The 24,495-nt window shown below is 37.4% G+C and overlaps 3 protein-coding genes across 5 annotated transcripts; 1 reads left to right on the top strand and 2 right to left on the bottom strand.

The window, feature by feature from the left end:
- Positions 1-8,180: 8,180 nt before the first annotated feature.
- Positions 8,181-12,381, bottom strand: LOC112164479 (GTP-binding protein BRASSINAZOLE INSENSITIVE PALE GREEN 2, chloroplastic). Its single transcript, XM_024300684.2, has 3 exons — positions 11,029-12,381; positions 9,539-9,706; positions 8,181-9,034 (listed from the first exon to the last, which is right to left on the bottom strand). Exons 1-3 carry the CDS (start codon positions 12,250-12,252, stop codon positions 8,684-8,686), a joined length of 1,743 nt encoding a protein of 580 aa, XP_024156452.1. The 5' UTR covers positions 12,253-12,381; the 3' UTR covers positions 8,181-8,683.
- Positions 12,382-12,952: 571 nt separating this feature from the next.
- Positions 12,953-16,738, bottom strand: LOC112164480 (E3 ubiquitin-protein ligase SINAT2). 3 transcript variants are annotated; one of them, XM_024300686.2, is made up of 5 exons: positions 16,270-16,734; positions 15,901-15,966; positions 15,116-15,431; positions 14,057-14,443; positions 12,953-13,423 (listed from the first exon to the last, which is right to left on the bottom strand). In XM_024300686.2, exons 3-5 carry the CDS (start codon positions 15,332-15,334, stop codon positions 13,103-13,105), a joined length of 927 nt encoding a protein of 308 aa, XP_024156454.1. In that variant the 5' UTR covers positions 15,335-15,431; positions 15,901-15,966; positions 16,270-16,734; the 3' UTR covers positions 12,953-13,102. The 3 variants fall into 3 exon arrangements, with proteins under 3 accessions (XP_024156454.1, XP_024156453.1, XP_024156455.1); XM_024300685.2 differs by lacking the exon at positions 15,901-15,966 and having other exon boundaries at positions 16,270-16,732; XM_024300687.2 differs by lacking the exon at positions 15,901-15,966 and having other exon boundaries at positions 13,131-13,428; positions 16,270-16,738.
- Positions 16,739-18,457: 1,719 nt separating this feature from the next.
- LOC112164391 lies at positions 18,458-19,441 on the top strand. The gene has a single exon (XM_024300587.1). It carries the CDS (start codon positions 18,458-18,460, stop codon positions 19,439-19,441), a length of 984 nt encoding a protein of 327 aa, XP_024156355.1.
- Positions 19,442-24,495: the final 5,054 nt, after the last annotated feature.

Genomic DNA, 24,495 nt, shown 5'->3' with positions numbered 1-24,495 from the left:
TTTTTACCACACTCATAATTTATTGTAATAAACTCATCCAACGGTCGGTTTTTCCATTTTCTTTGAATTGATAGGGGTTGCTCTTTGGAGTGTATGATATATAAATATAGGTTTATAAGAGTAACTACGTTTGACCTAGTTGATCGAATTCGAAACGAGAACCAAATTGGCTGAATTTTCTACAACCACCATAAAACATTACAATCTCTCCATCGAGCGGTTGGTTTCTCCGAATTCATTTTCTACTTCATGGTTGCTTTAGAATGAATTTTAAACAATTTAAATGCAATGTATAAGTCATACAACTATAGGAATAAAATTGGTATAGACCAATGTGTTTGTAATTAAAATTAATTTTTTTTATCTTATATCCACGCATATCCATTGATGGAATATATACAAACGTGATGTGAAAAAATAAGCACGTTTCGCAGTTGTCACGGCATCGGTCAACCAATAAAACATATAAGTGACTACGGTTGACCAATCCGATCGGATTCGAAAATATGGTGAAATTGGCTAAATTTTTTACCACACTCATAATTTATTGTAATAAACTCATCCAACAGTCGGTTTTTCCATTTTCTTTGAATTGATAGGGGTTGCTCTTTGGAGTGTATGATATATAAATATAGATTTATATGAGTAACTACGTTTGATCTAGTTAATCGAATTCGAAACGATAACCAAATTGGCTGGATTTTCTACAATCACCATAAAACATTACAATCTCTCCATCGAACGGTTGGTTTCTCCGAATTCATTTTCTACTTCATGGTTGCTGTGGAATGAACCTAAACAATTTAAATGCAATGTATAAGTCATACAACTTTAGGAATAAAATTAGTATAGACCAATATGTTTGTAATTAAAATTAATTTTTTTTATCTTATGTCCACGCACATCCATTGATGGAATATATACAAATGTGATGTGAAAAAATAAGCACGTTTCGCTGTTGTCACGGCATCGGTCAACCAATAAAACATATAAGTGACTACGGTTGACCAATCCGATCGGATTCGAAAATATGGTGAAATTGACTAAATTTTTTACCACACTCATAATTTATTGTAATAAACTCATCCAACGGTCGGTTTTTCCATTTTCTTTGAATTGATAGGGGTTGCTCTTTGGAGTGTATGATATATAAATATAGGTTTATAAGAGTAACTATGTTTGACCTAGTTGATCGAATTTGAAACATGAACCAAATTGGCTGGATTTTCTACAACCACCATAAAACATTACAATCTCTCCATCAAGCGGTTGGTTTCTCCGAATTCATTTTCCACTTCATGGTTGCTTTAGAATGAACTTAAACAATTTAAATGCAATGTATAAGTCATGTAACTTTAGGAATAAAATTGGTATAGTCCAATGTGTTTGTAATTAATTTTTTTTTTTTTTTTATCTTATGTCCACGCACATCCATCGATGGAATATATACAAACGTGATGTGAAAAAATAAGCACGTTTCGAGGTTACCACGCCATCGGTCAACCAATAAAACATATAAGTGACTACGGTTGACCAATCCGATCGGATTCGAAAATATGGTGAAATTGGCTAAATTTTTTACCACACTCATAATTTATTGTAATAAACTCATCCAACGGTCGGTTTCTCATTTTCTTTGAATTGCTATATGTAGCTCTTTGGAGTGTATGATGTATAAATATCGATTTATAAAAAATTAGTGTCTTTAAAAATTTATTTATCAACAAATTAGTATCTATATATAAATATAGATTTTTTTGGGTACAATATAGTTATATAGATTGTTATCTTTGGTTGTATTTGATCATTATCCATTGAATTTCCAAAGCTTGATTAAAAAAAAAAATACTTGTGTCTTTAAATATTTATTTATAAATAAAGCCCGCAAGGCCCGGCCCAAAAAAATCTTCAAGGCTAAGCCCGGCCCGGCCCGAAAAGCCCGCAAGGCCCGCTTTATATGGACGGGCTTAGATCCTTTGATTTTTAATAAAGCCCAGCCCGGCCCGGCCCACAATTATTTAAAAATATAGCAAGGCCCGGCCCGGCCCTGCCCTGCCCAAGCCCGCTATGAATGGGCTGGGCCGGGCCCGTTGACGACCCCTAGCCTGAAGACGACGTTCGGTGGTCTGCAACCAGGAAGAAGGGAGACGGGGGAAGGGGGACGTGGGTGCCCAATCTTTTTTTTTTTTGTAAACTGTGGACAAAATGAAAGAAAAAGATTAAAAAAAAAAACATTTTATTATCTCGTAATATAGAGCTATTGGGGCCAATAGACTTCTATTGGGGAGACAATAGACATTTTGAATTGATGTAATCTCCTTGTTTTTCTTCTTTAATAAAACTTTTATTTGTCTAAATTTAGGAGATTAGTTCCCATTCCGGCAACTAAAAGTTCTATTAGGGGGCAATAGACGACTATTGAGGGGCAATACATAGTTGATAGTCGTCTATTGGGGGGCAATACATGACTAATAGTCATCTATTAAAGGGCAATAGACTATCGGGGCAATAGACATCTATTAGGAGGCAATAAATGTCTATTGGAGGGCAATAGATGTCTATTGGGGGCAAAAAAATCATTTCCGATGAGATTTTCAGCAAATTTCGGTGAGCGGAGGCTGGTGACAGAATTCTGGCGGCCGGTGACTGGAATTCGGCGACCGGTGACAGGATTCCGGCTAAAGTTAGCCGGTGACGGGGCTCCGGCGAAGTCTCCTATGGTTTCTCTCTCTCTCTCTAAGTAATAAAGGGTGAGGGTAAAATGGTATTAAAAAATTTAAAAAAAAAAAAAAAAATCTTAATGGGATATTAGGGAAGACCTCCTTAGAGTGTTTTGGGTAAGAGGGAATTAAAAAAACTTAATGGGGTAAGTGGGTAAAAAATCTCTAAAAATAAGGTAAATGGACAAAAACTCATATATGTTATAAATATTATATAAATGTGGTTGTCCACTGTAAATACTCATTAGTTATGTCCTTATGATATAAACAATACTCCCATATAAAGGGGTCTAATGAGAATGAAATACACACTTCTACCTCCTCCATACTCTGTTTCTCTATTCTATCTCTCTCTAATTCTCTAGTTTATAACACGTTATCAGTACGAATTTGCTCTTATTTTTCTTCTTCTTCTTCTTTGAACTCCATGATGATCCGTAAGCCTTATGGTGCAACATAGTTGCTTATGACCAAGGCTAATGATCTATGAGTTTTTTTTCTTTCTCTCCTAGATGAATATCAATTTTCTTTATGCAATCATTTACATATATTTGTACGTATCTTTTATATAATATAATTGTTGAAAATTTATATTTCATATACAACAATAAGAACTACATGTTCCATTGCTCAAGACTCGAGTCCTCTGACCGAGTAGTCTTAGAACCTATGGTTCTATAGATATCACACGAATGTTTTTCTCGTGTGTTCCCTATGGGATCCATTGTTCATATTTATGAACTCTTCAAAACGTTTGTTTCGTATATGAATTTTTCATAGAACATATTGTTCTAATAATTATGGATCCTAATGTATCTCATCTTTTCTGTTCGTAGAAAGATGACGCATTTAATAAAATTGGACTATGATCCTCTTAAAATTTCTGGCAATAACTATTTGATGCTGAAATTCACCTTATGGCTAAAAAACCTTGGAAATGCCATCAAAGTTGACAATAAGTCATCTGTGCAAGATCCCTCCAAGTCTATGATTTTCTTGCGTTATCATCTTGATAAGATCCTAAAAGATGATTACCTTACGGTGAAAGATCCACTTGAGATTTGGCAAGCATTGGTTGATCGATTTGGTCACCAGAAAACCATTGTTCTATCTGGAGCACGATATGAATGGACGCATTTTGCGCCTTCAGAACTTTAAATCTATCACTGATTTTCAATTCCGTTAAACATATGATTACCTCCCAACTAAAATTATGTGGAGAATCTGTCAGTGAAGATAACAAGCTCAAAGTCCTGATTTTTTTTGTGGACAATGGAAAACATATTGATTACATGATCAGCGGCGGTTTTCTTGACACTGATAAATTTTAAGCCTATGTTTAGGCGTTTTTTTTGTCTCTATTTATTTTGTTTAGTCATTTTAAGCCTATGTTTTGGCACCGATTAAACATAATTATGTTTCATTATCTTTATCTGTTTAATCATATTTATTATATTTAAATTATCTTTATTACAATTCTTTGATAACTGAATTTGTCATGAGAATTTGTTGCAAGAGTTACAATTTTCATGATAATGTTTTTAATTGCCATTATCTTGTAGTTATTGTTATTAATAACTCATTTTATTAATGGTAATTATTGTTATAAGTAACTCATTCAATTACCATTATTTGATACTTTAGTTATTTATTTTATTCGATCATGATGTCTTATGATTATTTTTGTCATATCTACCTCATATGATTATGTTGATTGTGAAAAAAAAACAAAATTATTTTTCCATCGCTGGGACTTGAACCCAGGTCTTTTTGGGTGAGAACCTGGGTGAGAACCAAATATCCTAACCAACTACACTACAACGGATTTTTGATTATTTTGTTATAATGTTATATTAATGCATATTTCAATTACTGACTCTAAATGAATCTGCCTCTATTTTGGCATATGGTACTCACATATTGGTATCAAAAATATCAATTATATTTTCAACAGAATCGAGGTATATATTTTCATGGGTTTGACAACTTCAATTTAATTTCCTCTTATTATCTTATCTGATAATTTAATATAAAATTGTCACTTTATAATGAGATCGAAACTATATGTTTCTTGATCCAATTACATGTGGACTTAAAATTCCTCCACTGATTGTTATACAATCAAATAGATCGAAACCTCTTGTTTCTTGATCTCCAATTATGTCAGGACATTTGTCCATTCTCTTTATGAGTACATATAAACCTCTGTTCACTCCACTTTTTAGAACTTGCTTCTAATTGTGAAGACTCAAACCAAATGTTTTAAGTATGAGGGCTATGGTTCCTAAATCTATTATTATTCGAGTATATGTTTATGCCCATATGGACTACTGTCCCAAACTCGAAATTTGAGTATATAATTTTGACATTTGTTTTCAGTGTCAAACAATAATATGAACAACGTGTTCATTAATAAATTCATTTTGAACCATGAATGTTCATGATAAATATAGTGACAAACATAGTTGTCTTGCATGCATATATATAATGCAACTATGGATATGATCCATTGCAATTGTTGATAATTTTTCACAAATGATGCTTCCAAAAGCTAAGGTAACAATCATCTCAAGAGCTGCAAATCTTGATTGATGGCCGACTCCAATTGAGCTCATATTATGTTACATATATGGAATTACCACTGCATATATTGGTGATGAAATTTCCATCTACTTTATGTTGTATTTATCAACGATGAGTATACTACTGTATACTATATCATGAATTAAAAATTTTCATTGAGCTAAATTAATTTCTTTTGGCGTGACTAATGTGTCATTACTATGTCATGTAGACATGCTACATACATGCTCTACATTGTTGTTTAATACAACAATAATTGCAAACTTTCCTAACGAGGATATTATAATTTATCACATATCTGTGAGATTGTCACTTTAATTAGACAATTCTCCCGTCATTATGGGGAGAAATATGTATGAATTGGTGTGTGATATTTATCCACCATGTCTTATTATTATCTTAAGAAAAAGTCTCATTCAATTATGAGAAATTGAGAAAGTGACACTTATTAAAGACAAGTTTTTGACCTAAAAATTGGTTTGGGCTCGCCACCCACCAATGGATTTCCAATCCAAATTTTTTGCACACATATTTTGTGTGGTCAAATCTGATAGTCTTCCCGCCGTTAGAGGGAGGAAAGACTAATGTAACGGCGCGAATTTATGTGGAATATATCCACCAAGTCCAATGTTTCAAGCTCCTTATAAGGGAAGATTATACAAGCCCTATAACACTCGTTATGAGGTTATACATTGATCCACATTCTTTAATTAATTTGTCCTTGAGAGACAACAAATGCTAAAAGAGGCATGGGTACCTGATATGAATAAGCTTATTATAGCTAATGCATGCATATATGAATGTGTGAGATCGAAATTTGATGATATCTCATCTATAGTAGCGCTACTGAAAATCATCAGGGGCTGTATACTGTAAGACGTTTCGATGTGTACGTCAACAAATTATACTATTGGCCACATTGGAAAGAGGCAATTCCAATGAATTTAAATATTGTAAACGTGATGATATACTTGGACTTTATCTACCCTAAAAAAATTACAAAGGGTGTACTAAAGTGAATTGAAATCACTATGACACAAGTCTATTTATAGAGACATGGGACTATCATTCTTCTCCAAGAGACAACTTTTCTATAAGTAAAGTGTTACATATAGTTGTTATATTGACGAGAGACTTATGACATGTTGTCTTGGCTAATATGAAGATCTTAAAGGAAAATTGCTAAAAGCAATTCCCCAAAACCTATGTGTCATTATAAGCATATTGCTTAATCAAATCCTTGACCGATTCATATTGCCAAAGGCAAGTCCATGAATGAATGAGCTTAAAGCTCACTCATGGAATCAAAAGCCTAAAGTTCATACATACTCATTCAATTATGGTCAAAGTGACTTATTGCCTCAATGAGTACTATGACAAGACTAAGAAATCGAATTCGAATCATACTCATAATGTTGCAACATATTCTAACTTTCACGAAGTTATGAATTTATCTAGAACTCATATTGAGACTATATGAAATTATCAATTACACTAATTGATATTTATGGCTGAGTACGCTATACTTAAATTTCAATGTTCGGATAAAGGTAAATGTGTCAATTGTTGTTCCTTTATATTGTTATTCTTTAACTAATATCTTTATCTATAATTTGAGCAAATGAAAATGGTTCTACTCTTATCATGTCAGGTAAGATTCATTAAGAACATCATAGTTTTATTGGTAATGCCCTAACTTTTGCAGGAATTGCAATTCATGATGAGTCCCCTTTATGCAAAGTACACATGGTCTCACCTATGTGATCAACACACCTTATCTAATATACATGGTGCATGTATTTTATTGCATACATGATTGAAGCTTGCAAAAATCAGGGGGAGATTCTCATCAGGGGGAGCATTCAAAATTATGCTATCTAGGACATATGCGCGTTGTACTCTTTTTCTCCTTCGACCAGGTTGTTTTTGTCCCACTGGGTTTTTGTTACCTGGCAAGGTTTTTAACGAGGCAACATTAAGCGCGTCCAACACCATATCATTTAGTGGTGGACATCCAAGGGGGAGTGTTATAAATATTATATAAATGTGGTTGTCCACTGTAAATACTCATTAGTTATGTCCTTGTGATGTAAACAATACTCCCATATAAAGGGGTCTAATGAGAATAAAATACACACTTCTACCTCCTCCATACTCTGTTTCTCTATTCTATCTCTCTCTAATTCTCTAGTTTATAACAATATATACATATATATTAAATATGATCAACAAAAAACAATGAGTCTTGTATTACATATATAACCATTAAGCTACATTTTGAGATAAAAAATAAAAATAAAATATTTCTTTTTGTTAAACAAATTAAGACCCATTTCGACCCTATTTGACCATATTCGGAAGGCCGGCTCGACCCGGCCTTTTTGGCCCTAGTGGCTCGGGCCTTTCAAACAGGTAAGGGTTAATATATTTAAGCTCCGACCCAATCCTACCCGGCCTTAAATTTTGTTGACTTTAACTAAACCTAGCTCAATCCTAAGCCCTAAAATTTAGGATAGGACCGGCCCTAACCCGTCTCATAATGTCCCCTAGAATAGGATTTAGTCTTTGGCAGGTCACCTCTTTTACCTCGACTTCCAAACAAATTGCGTTAGGCAGTCGGACAAATTCAACTTCAGCTTTATGACGTAAATATCTACAGCTTTGTACTGCCTACCATGTGCTCGAGTAGTCATGTAGAGAAAGCGGGGCTACCAAAGCAAGTACTATATGTACAAAGCAAGCAATATACACATAATTGATCATACTGGCCAAGTATCACAGGAAGAATAAGACAAATAATTCTGTAAAATCAGACGGCAAATCTGCAACTCCACACAGCTTGTGCCCTATCAGATATAAACACGAATCACATGATACTTGAACAAAGCAAGAAGAATTTATCCAAAAAAATTAAAAAATGCAAGAAAAAACCAAGGCTCAGAAGTTCGAACCCCGATTTTACAAGGTCTGCAATATCCCAGGTCCCAAAAGAGAAACACCTCAACTGGAAATTGCTAGTCCTGACACCTACAAGTTATAATTTACAGGGGAAAAAATAATACACAGTAATGCAAACCATAGAAACCGATGGAAAGGGCACGGGAAACCCGGCTGATGTACTTATAGCTCAATAAGCCATAGGTTTCATCCTGTTGCAAGCCATCTTTCAGTAGCAATGCAATGAAGCTGTTCTTGATACTGTGTCTGGAGAAAATCATCCCAATTTTGATAGGATGTCAAAAGTATGTTGTTTGCTAGCATTCTTCACTCACTTGTAGTGTCATTGATCAACAATAGTTAAAACACCTTCATATATCCTTTCCCCAGTAGCATTTCCAGCCTAAAAGGAAGTTCAGTCTGCAACAGTTCTTAATATGATATCAGCAGGTGACAGAGTCCTTTTGGTGGTCAGTTTGTTTCTTCTTCTTCTCACCCTGACGCTGTGACTTATTTGAAGCTTTGTCAGCTTTGGAGACAATTTTAGAGACTGTAAACCCGGAAACTTCAAAATTGTATGATCTATTAGGAAGCAATGAATTCCGAAGAACAACATCGATTCCATCGTAAGTCCAAACACTTAAAACTGCCTCTCCTTTAAGTCCAACAGCAAACCAGCCAAGACCTGCAGCAGCAATGTCCACCGAACTTGAATCCCAGCTGTTTCCACTGATGTGAAACTCCTTTTTCACCCACTGTCCAAGCTCCTTCACTCTATTCTCTCCGATTGGTGGCTGAAACAAGAACCAGTTCATTTTGGCATAAAAATTATACATACAATTTTAGGATGCATTGTCCTGAAAATTTAAATGAACATATGATAGTCATATCTTTCATTTTAGCCTCATACCTAAACGACGGAGCCACACATAACTAGGTATGATATTAAAACAAGTTATGGAGGATCAAAAAATTTGTATTAAGAAGGCACATGCCTACTCTCTGGATATTGAGAAAAGTATTAAATGACATCTAAATCCAGAAATACTGTTTCTTCTAAAAGTTATTATTAATCAAATCGTTAAACAGCCTGCCATTACATTAGATGAACCTACAGTTAATCAAAGTGTCCAGCAGAGAGAGGCCTGTAGAAGCTACAGTTATAATGTTAGTTGCTTATTGGTGTTTGTGAGTTGAAAGCCTCCAACAGTAATATCTTGAAGATTAATAAGATTAATGATTATCAGACTAGATCTTGGATTGCACAATAATCACTTATTAACTACTGCTAATCATACCTGTAACTGACGACCAAAGTGTTTCTCTACCATTTCGGATGCGTTTTCCGTTTTCCCCATGTGTAATGGAAGATAAGGAGACGCCCATGCTGTAACATAAACAGAATCTACCGATGATTCTTCTATATCCAGCCTCATAAGCCCAGCAATATGAACTGAATAACCATCCTGCAACAACCAAAGTACAAATTAGTATAAGCCAGGACATATCATAAATAACACACATTCAATAAGCTGAGCCGTCTAAGTTTGCAATAAAGTGGTCCTGGACTCCATGATAATCTGTGCATTAGAACATGATCCAAGATGAGCAAATGACATTTACTAATAGAGTAAATGAACTTCCAAGACCATCAAGTAATCTGCTTTCAAATGAGAACACACAATAACATACAAGATAAGTAAAAGAACTTCTGAACATCAATCACTGGATTCTATCCAAAAATAGACACCGGCACTCTTTTCAAATGGTTGAGCTGGTTCAGATAGTTCTGAAGCTGAGATAATTTAGTTGTAAAGGATACAAATGGAGTCGGGATGCTAGAGTTTAAACAAGCAAGATACTTTGGTAACTGAAGCTTTATGGATTTACTTCTAAAATACTACAAAGATTGTGCTCTTTAATCCTGATTTATATATGATTGGGGTGCCACAACCAGGGGCGGAGCCTGGAACTCATAGCTGGGAGGGCAAACTTTCCAAATTTTCAGTAGCCTCAACTTGAATTTCCAAAGCTTGTTATTGAATAAAACTAAACTAAACACATATTCAACATATCTGCAAAATTCCATTCTTAATTATTAGCTCCTATGTGATATTAAATCCAATTGATGAATTTCTCTTCTATCTTACAGTAAGACATTTACATCCAATTCCACAGTAGTTATGCACTGATTGGAGTTCAAGATGAAAACAAAAACAATAACAAAATAGATGTCTGATGGTGAATCAGTGAATACTACTCAAAGACAACCAGTTTTCCCAAATATTTTCTAAATTAAAAATTCAAAAATCTGAGATGCAAGCAATATTCTTCAAATAACCACACAGAACCTAATCAAAGCATCTCTAGCTTGAAGCACTGTACTAAAGAAATAATAAGCACTAATGGCGAAAATGATCCAGTGGAAAAGTGGACTGAGAATTCTACAAGATCTCATGCAACACTTGCTAACAACCTTTGCCACAACCTATATTATGATTGGGTTGCCACAACTCTTAGTTATGTACTTATGTTAGGAAAGGAGCATTACTATAAACTCATAAAAGTCTCAACTTCAGCCTTTAGAGGCCACTTTCACTATTCCTTCGGAAAGTTAGAGCCATTTGTTTGGGTTATACAAAAAATCAACATGTAGTGCTTCACTTTTATAATTGTAAAGCGAGCAATATATCAAAACAACAAAGCAGGGATCAAAAACACACTATTCAACAATAGTACAATATACTGTCCATAAGATAGTTCAAGATAAAAAAAAAAAAATGCTAACCTTGATCCTGTAGGTCCTCGGTTTCAGCTCCTTGCTAATGTTTACAAGACTTTGCTCCTCTCTAGTCAACCTAGTTGTAATCTGATGAGGATGCAAAAGCCCCGGCGTATCAAACATCTTGGTCTTACCAGGAAGCACACCTTCCACTCTCACAATTCCCAATGTAGTTCCTGGAACTGGCGCTTCTGTCAAGTGAGTAATCTTCCCTCCACCATGCTTCCCTATCGCGTTGATCAAAGTACTCTTCCCTGCATTCTGTGCCCCTATTGCCCACACATTCCCTCTCGGCCCTGCCAAGCTAGACACATCATCCACCAGATTCTTCAACCCCCAATCCCTCACTGCACTCACCAAATGCACACTCGTAATCTTATCCGCCCCGCCCTCCCGGGCCCTACTCCTAACCCAATGCTCCAACCTAGTCGGCCCCAACGAGCTCGGCAGAAGATCAATCTTGGTCACAACAAGCACCACTCTTGGCACATTTCCCGACCTCCCCTGTTTCCAAGCAGTGGAATGCTCATCAATGGTGTCTGACACCAACTTCGCCACCTTTCTCGGAAACGAGCCATCGAAATCCGCCGCGTCCACCACCATCAGCACCACTGATCTAGTCCCAGAGGCCAATGCCAGCTTCCTCCCAACCGTGTGATAGAAATCGAAATCCGGCAGCAGATTCTCCACAGCTGTATCCTTCACTCTCCCATAATGCCTCAGAGAATGGCACCTGGCACACACCACCGGCTTTTCGGGCTTCCATTCTGATCCCAATTCACCCAAATTGGGACCTGAATCATCCAAGTTTTCGGGCTCGATCACGAAACCCCTCTTCAGGGCTCCGTTGAATTCAGATTCCAGAGCAACCGGCTCGAGATGGGGACCCAATTTGTAAGTCCTGGGGTCCTTTTTCGAGGGTTTGAGGAAGAAGCCGGGGTTTTTGGGGTCGGAGTCCTGCATGTGGACCCCACAACCGGGGCAGACGATGAGGTTTGGGGCCGTGGCTTCATCGTAATTTCCTTCGCGGCTGAGAGGGAGATGCTGGGAAGACGAGAAGGGGATGGAGAAGACGAAAGGTTGAGACTTTGTTGAGGGGTTTTGGAATTGGGGTTTAGGGATTGGAGGGGAATGTGAAGATGGGGGTTTGGGTGTGAGGGATTGGGAAATGAGAGAGATGGAGATGAGGGGCTTTAGTTTTGTGAGGGAGTGAGTTCGAGCTATCATCATTGGGATTCAATTAGAAACGCAGAGAAGGGGTTTAGGGTTTTGGCAGAGGGGAGATGACAGGGTCTTCTGAGGAAACGACGCCGTATTGAACTATTTTATTTTCTAAAGCTTCTTTTTGTTAATTAGATCCTTGACTAAAGTACTTTATTCCTAATGTTACTTGATCCTAGGGTAAACTTGAACTTAACTAATGGATTAGGGAACCATTACTTTTGATTTTCGGAACTTTGCTTATTCTTCAGTTCTGTTCACCTATTTAATTGATTTTCTACTCAGCTGTGCTCAACTATTACTGGTTCAAAATTCACAGTTAAGCACAACAGGGTATGAATTATGAAATTAATCGAGTAGGTGAGGTGAAGTGGTGAACACAGCTATCAATTTGCTTAATAGAAACAGCCTTCTTCAGTTTTGTTCACCTAATTAATTAATTTTCTATTGTGCTCAACACAGTTGAGCAGAACTGAATTAAGCACAAAAACAAAATATTAAATTAATTAAGTAGGTGAACAAAACTCCAACCTTCTCAGTTCTTATCAAATTCTATTCCCTATGGTCCAGCTCAGGCTTGGGTTCAGTTAAACACATCAGACAGTTTGATAAATGGTTTTAATAGAATAAACTGCCAGTTCCTGGTAACCAAATCAGGCGACATGCTTCGGGTTTTTCAACTGTTAGAACTACTTTTCAACAGATTAGCTGTTGGAATACCTAACCATCGCATGTTCATTCAATTTTACCAAGCAACTGATGGATCCTTTTACACAGAGGCCTGAATTTCCTTCCCATCTTTTTATTTTTCACAGCCAAAAGGTTTACAGTATCTTTGAACGAGTTTTAATTATACATCTCAGTGTTCTTTCCATATACGGCCCGCCACTTTCAGCTTCAGCTCCTGCCTATTACCACCTGAGAAGAAGAGTGCCAAGTTCCTCTGAATGATCAGTCCATCTTGACTGTCACGAACCTTTCGGTGGCTATCGCGAATACTCCTCGGAATTCCTTGCCATGTCAGCTTTCTGCCACCGCCACCAACCTCGAGACTGTAAGTGAATTGCTTGGCCTCATCGTCATCACCCATGAATCTAAGGAAGGCCATGTATACAGGTGCTGTTCCAATGTGGAATGCCTCGAAATGCAAGCAGAACTGACGGCCAAAACAGTTAAAGATCTGCACTACATTTAAAAATCACAAGGTTAAAATAGATTGATACAGGTAGAACTGAACCAACTAAGAAAAGACCAATTATTTTTTGAAATTCAAATAATCCAAACAAGCACATAATATATTCATGTGTGGGAAAATTCAAGGCCAACATATCAGTAGAATTATTATTCCACAGCTACCAGTGTCAACATTCTGGAAGATACAAGAACATTTGCTGCGAGGAGCAAATGGTAACGAGCTATAGACAACCGATCCAAAAACAGATTTATCATCAATTAAAGATACAAGACTGCATTATTTTGCATCTCTTCTCACTTCTTATCATCAATTAAAAAAGTCATTGCGGCTCAAACATGAATATCAGCATTCAGCATTTTGTCCTTTTATGGATCAAGAAAGAGTAGAAATATAAATGAAGATATCACAGTAAGATTTTGATACTTTCTATTAAGGAACAGCCTTTACTCTCAATACTTGAATATGAACAAAAATTTCATCCTGAGATCAACAAAGGCACTTTGACTAGTAAGTAGTAACAGAATTGTACCGCTTAGTTCCTAAAAGAAGTTATCTTCTGTACAAGGTTGCATACGCCATAAATAAAAAATTGTGTGTGCAAAAGAGAAAGAGACTTACGGTTAACATCCACGTAGCATTTTCAACTTCTTGGGGATTGGACTTAACATATCTATGGTTGAAAGTAGATCCATCATGCATGTCAACCTTGTGATCATTTTTAAGATGCATCATAAGGAATAGGATATCTCCAGTAACAGAACATTCAGCTCCAGCATAAGGGCAGTTGTAAGGACGACATTTACAGACTTTCTCATGCTTTAGCTTGCTGTAGTAAGGGAATATATCAGGGCAACCATAAATTTGATATCTACAAGGAAGATCCAGGGACTCTGCTACTTTCTCCAGTGCCAAGCACCTTATATTTCCAAGCTCATTACGACAAGTGGGGCAACAGTTCTGCACTCTAGTCTTACAGCTCGAGCATAAAGTATGGCCATTTGGACACTACAATATAGACTTCAATTAGATCTCTCTAGAATCAAGTTATCTACATGAACGCACCTATATGCATGTACCGCAATCTGATGATCAAACAATGTCAATGCATATGATGGAAAAATGCATTAGAGGCTCTCCCAGTAGCAATAGAAAGAAAGACATACATCTAACATACCTGGAGTAAATAAAGGATAGAATGGTATGTCCTTACATTCATGCACATAGCTTTCATATAGGAAAATGATATCTGATGGTATTTCACAAATCAGGCTTCACAAGAGATTTTCTTAAGAAATCTAGTCTTCTGTTTTTTTATTTTTGGATAAGATCTAGTTTTCCGTTTTCAAGTCTATCAATGCATATGAAAACTTATGTGCATGTAATGCAATCTAAAGATCAAGCATTGTCAATGCATATGATGGAAAAATGCAATTGAGGCTCTCCAGGTAGCAATAGAGACCAAGCAGACCCATCGATTCTGCTAAGAGATTAAATTAGACAATGAGCAAACTTTTTGTGAAAGTAGAATGTCTAAAATTACTGGTGTGCTTCATATTAGGTTGTGCAAGTTTGTTAAACTACCAGATAGTTCAAAACCTATTACCGTCAATTGTAGATTAATGTTCATAAACGAAAATTCTCCCTAACAGTGTAGCTTTTACCATTGATCAAAAGTACCTGGTGAATTGGAGGACACATTAAATTCATGCAAACGGGGCACTCAAGTAGGTCATGCACATTCTTGTTTGATGGCATTCCTGCATTTCCATTTAAACCAGGAAGAGCTTTTCTAAAGGGGGAAGTCCTTATATCAGCAAACGAAGTCGCTGCATCGGAATCGGCCAATGTAATATGAGTGTCAGCCACATCCTCGCAGAAGCGGCCTCCAGGAGACATTGTTTCTTCCTGAAATGTCAATGTTTGGCTCTTCAAATTGGGATCAATATCATAATCGTTTCTCCACTTGTTTTGCTTTCCTTAAATGCCAATATCCCTGCCACACACCATCAGAGACTTAGTGTTCTGTGCAACTTTTCTTTTACAAAACTAATGTGCATAGTTGATGTTAAGAAAAGCAAGGTATCTGTCAACCAAAAGGCATACCATAAATATGCCAATCTAGAGCTTCAAGAAAGCCATCTAATTGCATCTAAGTCCACTTTACACAGGTGAAAGTGTTTATCTCATCGTGCATTTGTATGAGTGTGAACTGGGATTTGGAATTTGGGTTTAAAAGGGGATTTAAATGGGATCTTAGATCCCAAAATCCCTTCTTAAAATAGACCTAAACTGGCAAAGGAAACAAGCATACTATATTTAGCGATTATCTTTGTTTCTTCTGTAACACTAGGTCTCAAAATAAGACAAATATACCTAATTTGCTTGTGAAGAAAAGTTGAAGAACATTCTCTCATGTCTATTGGAAATTAACAAAGTTTGTAAAGAAAGTAAAAAGTAATTGCCTTTATTTTCTCAGCTGTGAAGCCTACAAAAGCATTTAACTTGACAATGTTCTCCACATGATTCACCTGAAGGCGGCATTTCAAAATTAAAGAACTTCACAATAATCACAAACAGTATTAGCTGTTTCAAAGTAAAAATATAGCAAAAGTGGATTGGCTTCTGAGTTTCACATCTTAAAGCAGATTGCAAGAAACTGAAGCTGAACGGTGCATACTTATACACTCACAAAATAGAATCAGTGAAAGAAATCAAAAGCTCTAAGCTTTCAAATCTCAATTCAAGTACTTATCCAAACCAAATCACACTCTCAATCAAACCAAAACAGAAACCAAAAACACAAATAAATAACAACAGTTAGAAAATCTTACCAAAAACTCAAATACCCAGATGAGATTTTGAACCAAAACACTTCACCCAGAAACAAACAGCCCCAAATGAGCAAAATCTGAAATGCCCAGATGAGATTTTGGGTCAAAATGCTTGAACAATCGACTTTAATCCACCACAGCTTCCAATAATTGCATCAATTTTTGTTCTTTTTTTCTCCAGAGAAATAAAGACAAGCACTTCCGTGAAAGCTGGCCCGGATTGTGCGTGTCCTAGATTGATATGGGCATGACAAAGTCTTCAACTTCCCAAGAGTCAAAGTGTCAGAAACGAGACATGGATCTTTTGGGTTCGTGGGATTTGATCAACACTCACATAGTGATTATAAAACGAACAAGTCTCACAACTACAAGTGTCTATGCTCCTCTAACACACCTAAGCCCATTTTCGAATTGAATAATGAATGGGGTGTGCGTTGTCCTCTTCAACAGTACTTAACTTTTTGGATCTTTCTTTCTTCGGTCTTGTGAGATAGACTTCGAGTCATTGGGAAGGTGACATTTCCCGCACGCAACGTTTTGAATATTTCTGTGTTCCAAATAAAACCAAATGAAGCCCAACACAGTTGCCTGGCAATCTGACCGTTAAAACTTGAAAAGTGCTTTTTCTGGTCGCAGAAGTTGAAAAAGTGGTTTTCAAAACCGAGTGGGAGTGGGGTGTCCATGGGACTTTGGCGGCATGCTCTGTCCCTTAATTATGATTGGTTCTTGTTTTGGAAAATCAAAGTCGAAATATATTGGATCCTATGCAGCTCGTCTGATTGTTCCTCTCTTGGAAGAGACAAATCTGTTCTTCCATGGGATTCATGTGATCTTGAGCTTATGTGATCATGAATTAGGTTTTGAAAATGACATTTGGTCATGCAAGCTGGCCCGAATCCGAGGAAGATTTGGGTTTCCACTTTGTTCTCATTCTTTATCATTTTGATTGCTTGATGAATAGAACACTAGGTGAAAGCATAATTACACTCGTTCGTTTTTATAAAAAGAAAAGCAAAAGTTTAGTTTCAAAATAACTCTCTGAATTCTTCATTGTATGTGTATGATTTATATGTATCTATGCACAATTGTTTTGTATTTTAGAGTTTAGTTTTCTTTTTACGTAAGCACGACATGAGTTAAAAAAATTTGATAACAATTTTTTTTTTTTTAAGATTACAACTTGACTAGGAAGTTGGATTCATATAATTTAGACATTTAGTATGAAATGACTATAAGAATCAGATCCATTGTATAATAAGAAAAATTTAATTCTTCAAAAAAAAATTAAAAAAAAATTGACGAATAAGGTAAATTTTGTTGAATGTTCAAATATATAGAATATTCAGCTAGCCTTTGGCTACGTACCAGTCAATGTATATGCATGAATATGTAAGGTCCCAAACCCTAACTATATTTCAAGCCACGATAAGCTACACCACTCAATCGATCTCCAAGACCCAACGCTCCACGATCCAACACCGCCCTGAAATCGAACCTGCCCCGACCCAGCGCCGTCGATCTGCAAACGAGATCCACCATACTGCACCGCATGCACCCCAGAGATTTCCATCGATCCGGAGCCGACAATCACCTGCAAAACATTCGAGCAAACACCCACACCAGAGCCTCTAGAACGCTAGCATCGAGTCCCGTCCGACAGCAGATCACGCGTCATTGGTGAGGCCAACGTGCCCGCCCGAATGCCATAGCTGCCGCCGGACGAGAGTACTCACTCAGTTGAAGCTGGCGCCGACCTTTCTAGGGTTTCCCCGAGAGAGAGAGACTTGCCTCCGAAAACTCCTTAGAGACTCTGATATTATCTGTATTTTTCTCAGTGTTGCTTTATGTTTATCATTTGTAATTTTGCTCGTTTATTTAATACATTTTTGCTGTTTCCCCCTATTATATATTGCTTTCAAATTGTGAGCTCTCTTTCCGATCGCAGACTCTGCCTTGAATTTCATCTTTAGTTATTGATTATATAATTTATGAAGCCCCCAATTCTTCCGACACATTCTGCCTTTAATTTCAACACTATATGCTTTTCTATATGAATACAATGACACACGTACACCCTGTCTTTAATTTCCAAACAATTCATTCTACTCGTATTCATGGTTCAATAACGTACGTTACGTATCCCATTCTTTTTGGCTATCATCAATGCAGACTACCACCCAATCAAGCCATGATCATGAGTGGATGGGAAAGGAGATCATCAGAAGTACCACCCTCCGATAAAACTCCTCCTATTCACTCAACAAGTACAAAATCCACACATGTTCTTAAGATTGATGATCTCCCTGACTTTCTGTTGGTTGAAATCCTATGTCGGCTTCCTAGCAAGGAATTCGTTTTCCAATGCAAATGTGTTTCCAAGCATTGGCTCAATCTCATCTCAGATCCTTATTTGATTGGCCGCTTTCTACATCTTCAAAGATTTCATAAGCAAACCCCAATAGCACATTCTCTGATAGATAGAAGAGGGGAGGAATTCCCCACTCCTGGAACAACACAGTCGTCATCCAATCTGCTAGCTCCCCTGTTCGAAAGACTCATGGGTTTCCACGGTCTGAAAGAAAAGCCATATATAGTAGGAACATGTAATGATTTAGTTTTGTGCTGCCAAACTCGACATGACCAAGACCAACTTGATTTCTACATTTGCAATCCATGCACAAGGAAATGGATTGCTCTTCCTCCCACCACCCGAAGTCGCACGAATGTACCAGTTGGATTCATCTGTGATCGCTACTATGACGAGGAAGATAGTACTAGTGGTACCAATAGTACTGTTAATATTAAAAAGGACTACAGGTGCAAGGTTGTGAGAATTCTTCCTCATGATTTATCTAAATCTTTTTACGATTGTGCTTCGAAATTCATTGTTGAGGTATTCTCTTTTGAGACTGGTGAATGGAGAGAGTCAATTGTATCATCCCCACGAAGCATTAACATTGGAGACACTAGCGTTGCTTACAATGGAATGTTGTATTGGACATATACGGCATATGAGCCTCGTGAGGAGACCGGGCTTATTAGGCTGGATCCGTTTATGCTCGACAATGGCAGTGCTGGTAGTGGTAGGCCTAATGGTGATGTGACTGGTGACGATGATCAGTACAAATTTTATATCTTTGATGCAGTTGATAAGTTTTTAGAAAGGCCATGAATATGTGTGAGCCGAGGGCGTCTGCAAATGTGGGCGTACTATAGATGGGACTATGATCTTATTGTTTGGGAGTTAACAGGTGGTGATGATCTTGGATCAGCTGACAAATTCTATATGAAAAAAGTGAGTTTTTATCCAGTAACCCGTGAAGTTGCTATATATGGTTATGTTCTTCTAGGTTTGGATCCGAATGATGAGGATATCTTTTATGTAGAAGCGCATCCTTATTACTACCCAATGGACTATTTCATGTACAACATTCGTACAAGAAGGTGGTCAAAAGTAGCTAGCACCAAGTATTTTGAACAGTGGTGGTCAGACAATCGTCTCTTTAGGTTATTGGAGCTCCCACTGTGGCCAACACCACTTCGTAGACTACCACTGGTTGAAGAATTACCAGTATAACTAGCTATGAGCATACTTTGGAATTAAACTCTACTGCTACTATGTTTTCTAATTCTTTTTCTGTTGGAAAAACTACTACAGAGTTGGTTTATACATAGATTTGGTGGTACTTTCATGGCTATGAGCACGAGCAGCAGGTACTACTGCATATGCATTTATATACTACTGAAGTGTCTTTATCTTACTTTGTTGTTCTTGGCTTTTTCTTTTTTTTTTTTTTTTCAAATTAGTTCTCTACTTTGTAGGGTGGTATAGAGGATCGGAGGAGGGTACCCACTCATTGCATTAGAGATAGTAAACGTCCCTTTCTAACCATTCACAAAATTTCTCTCAAAGATAACTTTGTAAATAACAAAGTTGGCCAAATCACCTTAATGTGCAGCGCTCCTAACCTTACTCTGGTAAGACCTACTAATGTGACTATTTTACAAATTAATTTCAGACTTTATATTGCTAAAAGCACCCACCTAATTTAGATTTGTTTGGACTTCGCTTTCATGATCTGGTCATCAAGTTGTTGCAATGCTGGTCATGTAATTATTGAGTCTGTTTGTTTTAATTATAACATATAAAAAGATGGTTCGTCGAACGAGTAGCATTAATATGATCTGCTTACCTAATTACTATCAATATCCAAAACCAAAATGAGAAAAGGAAACAGATACACTGAATATATACTTAAATACAAAGTAGAGATTTAAACAATGAAAGAATGAGGGACATGGTTACATGAATCATATATATACAGCAGAATGAGGGAGATGATGATGATGCATATATATATATATATATATATATATATATATATATTGTACACGATCGAACCCTTCGCTATTGAGGATCATAATGGTGAGTCCTGATCGGTAGCAGTAGATCCAGTCGGTAAGTCAGAGATGGCGGCGAGAATACGGTTGATGCTAGCAGAACGAGCAAGTTTGAAGCTGTTGTTGAATGACCTGAGTTTGTTCTCAGAGAAGAGATTGGATGAACTGGAAAGGATTACATAAACCAAAGCTTGAACAACCACAAACATCGCCACCTTCATTAAGCTATCCATCAGCGAAATCGACTCTAGCGCCATTTTTCTTCCGAGAGAAAGTAGTTTGATGATCGAGAAGTTTGGAAGCAAGTATTCGTTGTAAGAGAAGAAGAAAGAGCATCATTGAAGTACTTAGGAACTAGCGGGGCCTCTTATATATAGACTGAAGGAGAAACAGTAAAGGCTGCTTCATGAAACTGCCTATCTAGCTTCTAATTGACTTTTCTATTCAGGGTTTGCTACTAATTGTTGACCGGACTCTTCATTTGTCATTAAGATACAATTTGTTATTAAGATACAATTTGGCAGGTACTCTGTGGCAAAGACTTGACCACTGCACAAGACTAGAAATTATGCGCTTTTCTTTAGCTTCACAATTTAATTGGATGAAGATTTGATTTAATAATATTAAGATTAGTTTTATGACACAAATTGTTGAATTGTGCTAGGGTGACTAAGCCCTGACGATACATGCCTCAGTGCTTGTGTAACGTAGCCTATGCTTTTAGATAAAGGAAAGCAAGGAAGGAAGGAAGGAAGAAAAAGGGAGAAACAGTTTCCTCCTATATAGGCTTTAGAACTAACATATTGTGAAGATATAACGAGATTCTCGTGGTCTATATACTAAAATAAACTAATACAAGGTCTTGTTCATTGTGCGTACAACATACTTTATCTTATCTCCACAATTGATAAATTCTTTCAAAAAAAAAAAATCTTATCTCCACAATTACTTGAACATGCATAAGAAGCTACCTTATTGAGCAGCAAGCACAAGAAAGTGTGGCGGGATACTCTTTGTTTCGTTTTGTTATTTGATAGTGTTACTTATCTTCAAGATGATGTTTTTGTTGTAGGAGAATAGAATTGTGTGTTTATTATTGATAATAGGAGCCCTTATATAGGGAGTTACAACGTACACAAAAGATAATAGAATCCGAATACATTGAATACCTAGAACCTTCTCCTATTACAACTCTAAACCCTAGTTTGTAGAGGCACACATTATGTCGATATCCTTCAACACTCCCCCTTGTGCCGCTCAAACTTGGTGATGACGATTTGATTGTTACCTCGTTAAAAACCTTGTCAGGTAACAAAAACCCTATGGGACAAAAATAACCCTGGTCGAAGGACAAAAAGAGCACAACACGTCCTCCACTCTTCGAGATCGAACATGTAGACATCATGCCTCCCCCTGATGTCAATATCTCCCCCAGATTGCTACAATCATGGGAGTTAGAATAACTTTCTCAATCCGATGCTCTTCACATGTTTCTCGAAGGTGGATTTTGGTAACGACTTAGTAAATAAGTCCGCTACATTATCCTCTGATCGGATTTGGTTCACTTCAATATTTAGAAGTGCTTGTTGTCATTTTGATGGAGGGGAGGAGGAGCACGGAAGGTGGCATTTTGCCTTGGGGGGTCCGATCCCAAACTTCCGTCATCTATTTTCTCTATAGGGATAGAACAAGCCCATATCAATCGTACCTCTCAAATATCGAAAGATTGTCTTTATACCAATCTAATGGAGTTGCGTTGGCGCGGGGCTATATCTAGCCAACAAGTTCATAATAATTGAGGTGTCCAGTCTTGTATTGTGCTAAGTACAATAATGCGTCTATTGTATATAAGTAAGTACTTATGCTATTAACACGTCTTCTTCATCATCCCTGGGACGAAACGGATCCCTTTTAGGGCCAAGACTACGGACGACCATGGTGCATCTTTGACTTTATCAAAAATGTCTATTGACACGGTATACAAGTTCTGAATCTAGATAAAACTGTGTTCTCCCAAGGTTCTTCCTCTCAAACTCGGATTTCAGGTGTTCAGCGGTTTCCCTTAACTCTCAAGGGGTTCCAATTATGTTTATCAACATAAACCGCGACAATTGCAAATCCGGAACTTGTCATGGAAACGCGTGGGCATAGTTCATCATATCCCTTCCCAATCAAGTAGTCATTTTAGTGAGCATTTCAACCTCGTTGCAAATGCGCTCTGTGGTCTAGAGCCACTTGACTTGGGTAAATAAAGTCCACAAGAACCTTCATTATATTCCGTATCTAGATCCCCATAAAGATACATATTGACCACATTCGTAAGCTGCATGTTCAGTTATTTGGAAACTACCAAACTGACAAGGTAGTGGAGTGCAATGACATCCATTACGAGAGAATATGTCTTCTCGTAGTCGATTCCAGGGCGTTGTGAGAAACCTTGCGCCATAAGGTGAGATTTCCATCTCTTTTTCTCATCACGCTATCTAACGAAGACCTATTAATGTCAATAGGTTTTATGTTAGGAGGTGTTGGCATCTCAGGCCCGAAATCCTTCATTTTCATTAGTGAATCCAATTCAACCTGGATCGCATCTTTCCATTTATGCCAATTTTCTCTACGTTTGCATTCTTCAACGGAGTAAGGTTCGATGTCATTGGTCTTAATAATTCCACGTCCTCATGTACACTAGTGTAGTTCGTAGAGATCTCTATATTCTCAGGAATTGGTTCTATCATTGAGGCGTCCCCCAACGATGTCTCTAGGACATAACCACAATCCAAAATATTCTCATGAGACGGATTTTGAGTATCAATGATCAATGGATCAAGTTGTGCCAGACTCGCTCTCTTCTTAGGGCGAGAATCCATCGAACCTCTGGGTCTCCTACTCTTTCTAGCGGAACCCATGACCTATGACGCCATTATGCCACCTTTGTGGCGTCACCATACCACCATCCATGGTAGTGGTGCAGTACCCATCTTCTCTGGGTGGCACCATATCCTTTTGTGGGGACATCAATCCTTGCAGGCATGTTTGCAGCAGGTATATGTGATCTCGTCACTTTTAAGGGATCAAGATGAGACATAGTGGGGACAGACCATGACAATTTCTGTCGTTCCTGTTGAACATTGATGTTCTAATCTCCCCCTAACGACGGGAATGCTGTCTCATCAAAGTGACAATTCGCAAATCCAGCGAAATAGAGATCGCCTACCAAGGGTTCTACATAGCGGACTTATAGTTGGAGACTCATGTCCAACAAATATATATATATATATGCATTCATTGCAATGACTCATGTTGATGCGTTGTGGCGGCGCAATTGGCACATGAACCGCACACTCAAATATGCATAAATACGAGAGATTAGACTCGAACTCAGTCACTAGCTGTAACGCAAATAAAACTTGAGTGGCTGCTATGAGTAGTAGACGAATTAGCATAGCTGCATGCGATATTGCATAACCCAAGCAGAAATATTGGTGCGCATTACCAATGTCCGGGCTACCATCGTAGTTGTTTAATGGTGGCTTTTCCGCGAGACCAATTGGGTGTGTACATGGGAATATGATACTTGATATCAATACCCAATGATATGCAATAGTCATCAAAAATTGTCGATGTAAACTCTCTAGCATTATCAAGTCAAATTGACTGAATGGGATGATCTGGGTAGTGAGCCCGTAGCCATATGTTATGTGCTAGGAGTGTAGTATAAGCAGCATTACGAGTGGATAATGGCACAACACGTGACCAGCGTGTTTGCGTATCAACCAACACCATAAAACATCTATACGGTTCGCAAGTTGGTTGATCAAATCCACA

This window comes from Rosa chinensis, chromosome 5 (assembly GCF_002994745.2).
Source record: "Rosa chinensis cultivar Old Blush chromosome 5, RchiOBHm-V2, whole genome shotgun sequence".
NCBI lineage: Eukaryota > Viridiplantae > Streptophyta > Magnoliopsida > Rosales > Rosaceae > Rosa > Rosa chinensis.
Note: the sequence above shows the minus strand (reverse complement) of the source record. Positions and strands in the feature narration are given on the sequence as shown.